At 52.5% G+C, this 3150-nt stretch overlaps 1 protein-coding gene across 3 annotated transcripts in view; it reads left to right on the top strand.

Moving 5' to 3' along the window:
• The first annotated feature begins 600 nt into the window (after positions 1-600).
• STRIP2 (striatin interacting protein 2) overlaps positions 601-3150 on the top strand; it is a 53503-nt gene continuing 50953 nt past the window's right edge. The window contains exon 1 of one of the 3 annotated variants that reach the window (XM_059396418.1): positions 601-798. In XM_059396418.1, coding sequence (XP_059252401.1) covers positions 670-798 — 129 coding nt within the window. In that variant the 5' untranslated portion in view covers positions 601-669. The remainder of the gene's footprint in view (positions 799-3150) is intronic. The other 2 variants (XM_059396420.1, XM_059396419.1) reach the window with 2 other exon arrangements.

The raw sequence follows: 3150 nt of genomic DNA, 5'->3' as shown, positions 1-3150 counted from the left end.
AAGACAGATGACCAGGAGCAGCTCTGAAGGGGTCCAGCAATTTCAGTGAAGCCTCACCCCACCCCTCAACCCACCATCTCCCAGCCAAGCCCTCGCTCTGGGCGGGCTAATTCTCGAGAAATCTGAGAGAGAGAGCGGGTCCCTGGTTTCCTGCGGTGTCCCTGGCCACCGAGCAGTGCCATGCCTCCCCTGCAGCTGACACCGGACTTGGGGCGTAATGCGGGAGCCGGGAGAGAGGTCCGTGGTAATAGGGAAAGGGAGACTGCAGTGGAGCAGGAGGCGGAGACTAGATCTCCCCAAAAAGGTCGCTATTTGGGAGGCGATGAGTGCTGAATGAAAAGCAAAAAGATAACCTGACAGAACTCAAGGCCCAGAATTCGGGAGGTGGAGCGGGGACCCTACCCCTGAGCCTAAAGCTACCAGCAACTCCGCAGGACTTAAAAAAAAAAAAAAAGGAGGGGGGCGAAATCCCGTGAATGAGCCCCCCCACCTCTTCCAAGTCCCGCTTGGAGCCGTCGAACAACCAATTGCGCTGCGGGGCGGGGCTGCGGGGCGCGACCGCGGCCAATAGCTGTGGAGGGGGCGGGGCCTGGCTCCCGGCGCGCGGCGGCGGGGTCGCCCCGGGCAGAGAGCGCGGAGAGGCTGAGAGGAGACGCTGACAAGGGCCGCATGGAGGACCCCGTGGCGCCCGGGGCCGGGAGCTCGTCTGCCAATAGCAACGGCAACGGCGGCGGCAAAGGGAAGCAAGCGGCACCCAAGGGCCGGGAAGCGTTCAGAAGCCAGCGGCGGGAGTCGGAGGTGAGGAACCCGTAGAGCTTCAGCTGGGGCCGGGAGACGCCCGCGGGCGGGAAGCGGTGGCTGAGGTGATTCGGCCGGGTCCCCCTCCCCTTCCGGAGCCCCCAGTGCTCTAGGGGCGACCCCTCGGGGTGGGCACCTGCGGGGTCCTCCGCAGCCTGGACTTCGGGCTCTGCAGCCCCTGATCTCTCTCTCTCTGCCGGTCTCCTGCCGGGTCGGGGGCTTCTTAGTCCTCTGGACTCTCCCCCGGGGGCGCGAAGATGGAGCGCGATAGCGAGCATACTAGTACTTCTCAAATACGTATCTCACTTAATCTCTGCAGCCCCTTGAAGTGGGGATTCGTGTTTTAGATTTACAGAGGAAACGGGAGCGAAGAGATGGGGGCCCCGAGGGATGGGGGCGCAGAGCTGCGCCGCAGAGGAGAGGGCGGGCGTGTGGGCGAGTCGCCCCACACACCCCTCCAGTCCCGGGCTAGCGAGCCGATCCAGATGTGTCCAGTGACTTCTGCGCTCTGCCGTCCCACGAGTGTTGGCAGGCTCTTTAGGGAGTGCCTTCCACGGACATCAGGACCCCTACAAGGAAGAGTTAACGAGACAGGATTCAGGCAGGGGCTGTACAAGAGGGACTGGATGGAACTGTCCAGGATACAAACCCACAGATAGGAATATGAATGTTTGGGTCACTTCTTCTGGAAGAAAAAAAAATGCTAACTAGGAAGATGAAAGAAATGAATTATTAGTCCCCTGCCCCCTTCATCTAGCCAGTTTGGATATGAGTGGGGACCAGGAGAATAATAGATCACACACACACACACACACTCACACACAAAGAATAGACCACAAAATGTCAGATGTGGAAGGGTCTGTAGAGATCATCTGGTTTAGCCCCTTGTTTTACAGAAGTAAGAGACAAAAGTAACTCGCCCAGGAACATACATCTGGCATAGTGGCCAGGAGCACCAGGCTTTGGGATCAATCAGACCCAGTTTTGAATCCTAGCCCTATCATTTATTCTGTGTGGCTTTTGGCAAATTGCCAAACCTCTCTGAGCTCCATTTTCTTCATCTGTAAAATGAGGTTAATACTATCTACCTCAGAAGGTTGTGATAAAGCCAAATGAGATAACTGAATGTCAGATGTTTAATTCAGTTCAGGCACAAGACCCGTAATTGGTCAGTACATAGTAGCTCATAGGTCCAGAGCTGGCACTAGAAGCCAGGTCTTGCTTGTCCCAGCAGTGGTTTACCATTTGAATAGTATATTACAGTTTCCAAAGGGATTTCATATATGTTTCCCATTTTGATACAGTCAAGTAGGAATCCATTCCATTTTCTAAAAAAGAGAAGTGGAAGAGATGAAAAGACTGACCCTAAGTCACACCACCTTTCAGAGGCAGAGCTCAGCCTTACTGTCTTGCTAGCTAGTTCAGGGTTCTATCCACATCATCTCCCTCCCTGCATCACTGTGAACCTGGCCTTTTTAAAAATTGTATTTTATGTATTTATTAAAGATTCATTTATTTATTTCAGAGAGAGAGAATCCTCAAGCAGACTCCCTGCTGAGCATGGAGCCCCATGCAGGGATCTATCCCATAACACATGAGATGATCCCTGGAGAGGAACCCAAGAATTGGATGCTCAACCTGAGCACCTCTGAATCTGGCCTTTTAAGGCACACTGTACCTCATTACCCCATAGAGATATTGTTCTTTCTTAAATGTATTTTGGGGGAGAGGGTGGGTCATTCATTGATTCAAAATCACTGAGGTGCCTGGGTGGCTCAGTGGGTTAATTAAGCCTCTGCCTTTGGCTCAGGTCATGGTCTCAGGGTCCTGGGATTGAGCCCTGCATCAGGGCTCTGCTTACCAGGGAGCCCGCTTCTTCCTCTCTCTCTGCCTGCCTTTCTCCCTCCTTGTGATCCTCTTCTCTCTGTCAAATAAATAAATAAAATCTTTTAAAAAAAAAATTTACTGAGCCCTTCCTACATGCCAAGCACTTTTAGGTGTTTAGGTGTTAGGAATACAGTGGTGAACAAGACAAGGTCTTTGCTCTGTGGAGCAAAGATTCTAGTCAGAGTGGAGAGACAAGACAATATGCAAGTAAGTAATTGGTTTCAGAATGATATGTTCTTTGGGAGAATTAAAACTGAAATAGGAGGAGTGCCTGGGTGGCTCAGATGGTTGAGAGGCTGCCTTCCGCTCAGATTGTGATCTCAGGTCCTGGGATCCAGCCCCATGCTGTCTCCCAGCTCAGCAGGGAACCTGCTTCTCCCTCTCCCTTAGCCTCTCCCCTTGCTTGTGCTGTCTTTCTCTCTCTCTTTCTCTCTTAAAAGAATAAATAAAATCGTAAAAAAAAAA

Source organism: Mustela nigripes, chromosome 4 (assembly GCF_022355385.1).
Source record: "Mustela nigripes isolate SB6536 chromosome 4, MUSNIG.SB6536, whole genome shotgun sequence".
Lineage (NCBI taxonomy): Eukaryota > Metazoa > Chordata > Mammalia > Carnivora > Mustelidae > Mustela > Mustela nigripes.
The sequence above is the reverse complement of the archived record's forward strand: the minus strand, read 5'-3'. Positions and strand labels throughout refer to the sequence as shown.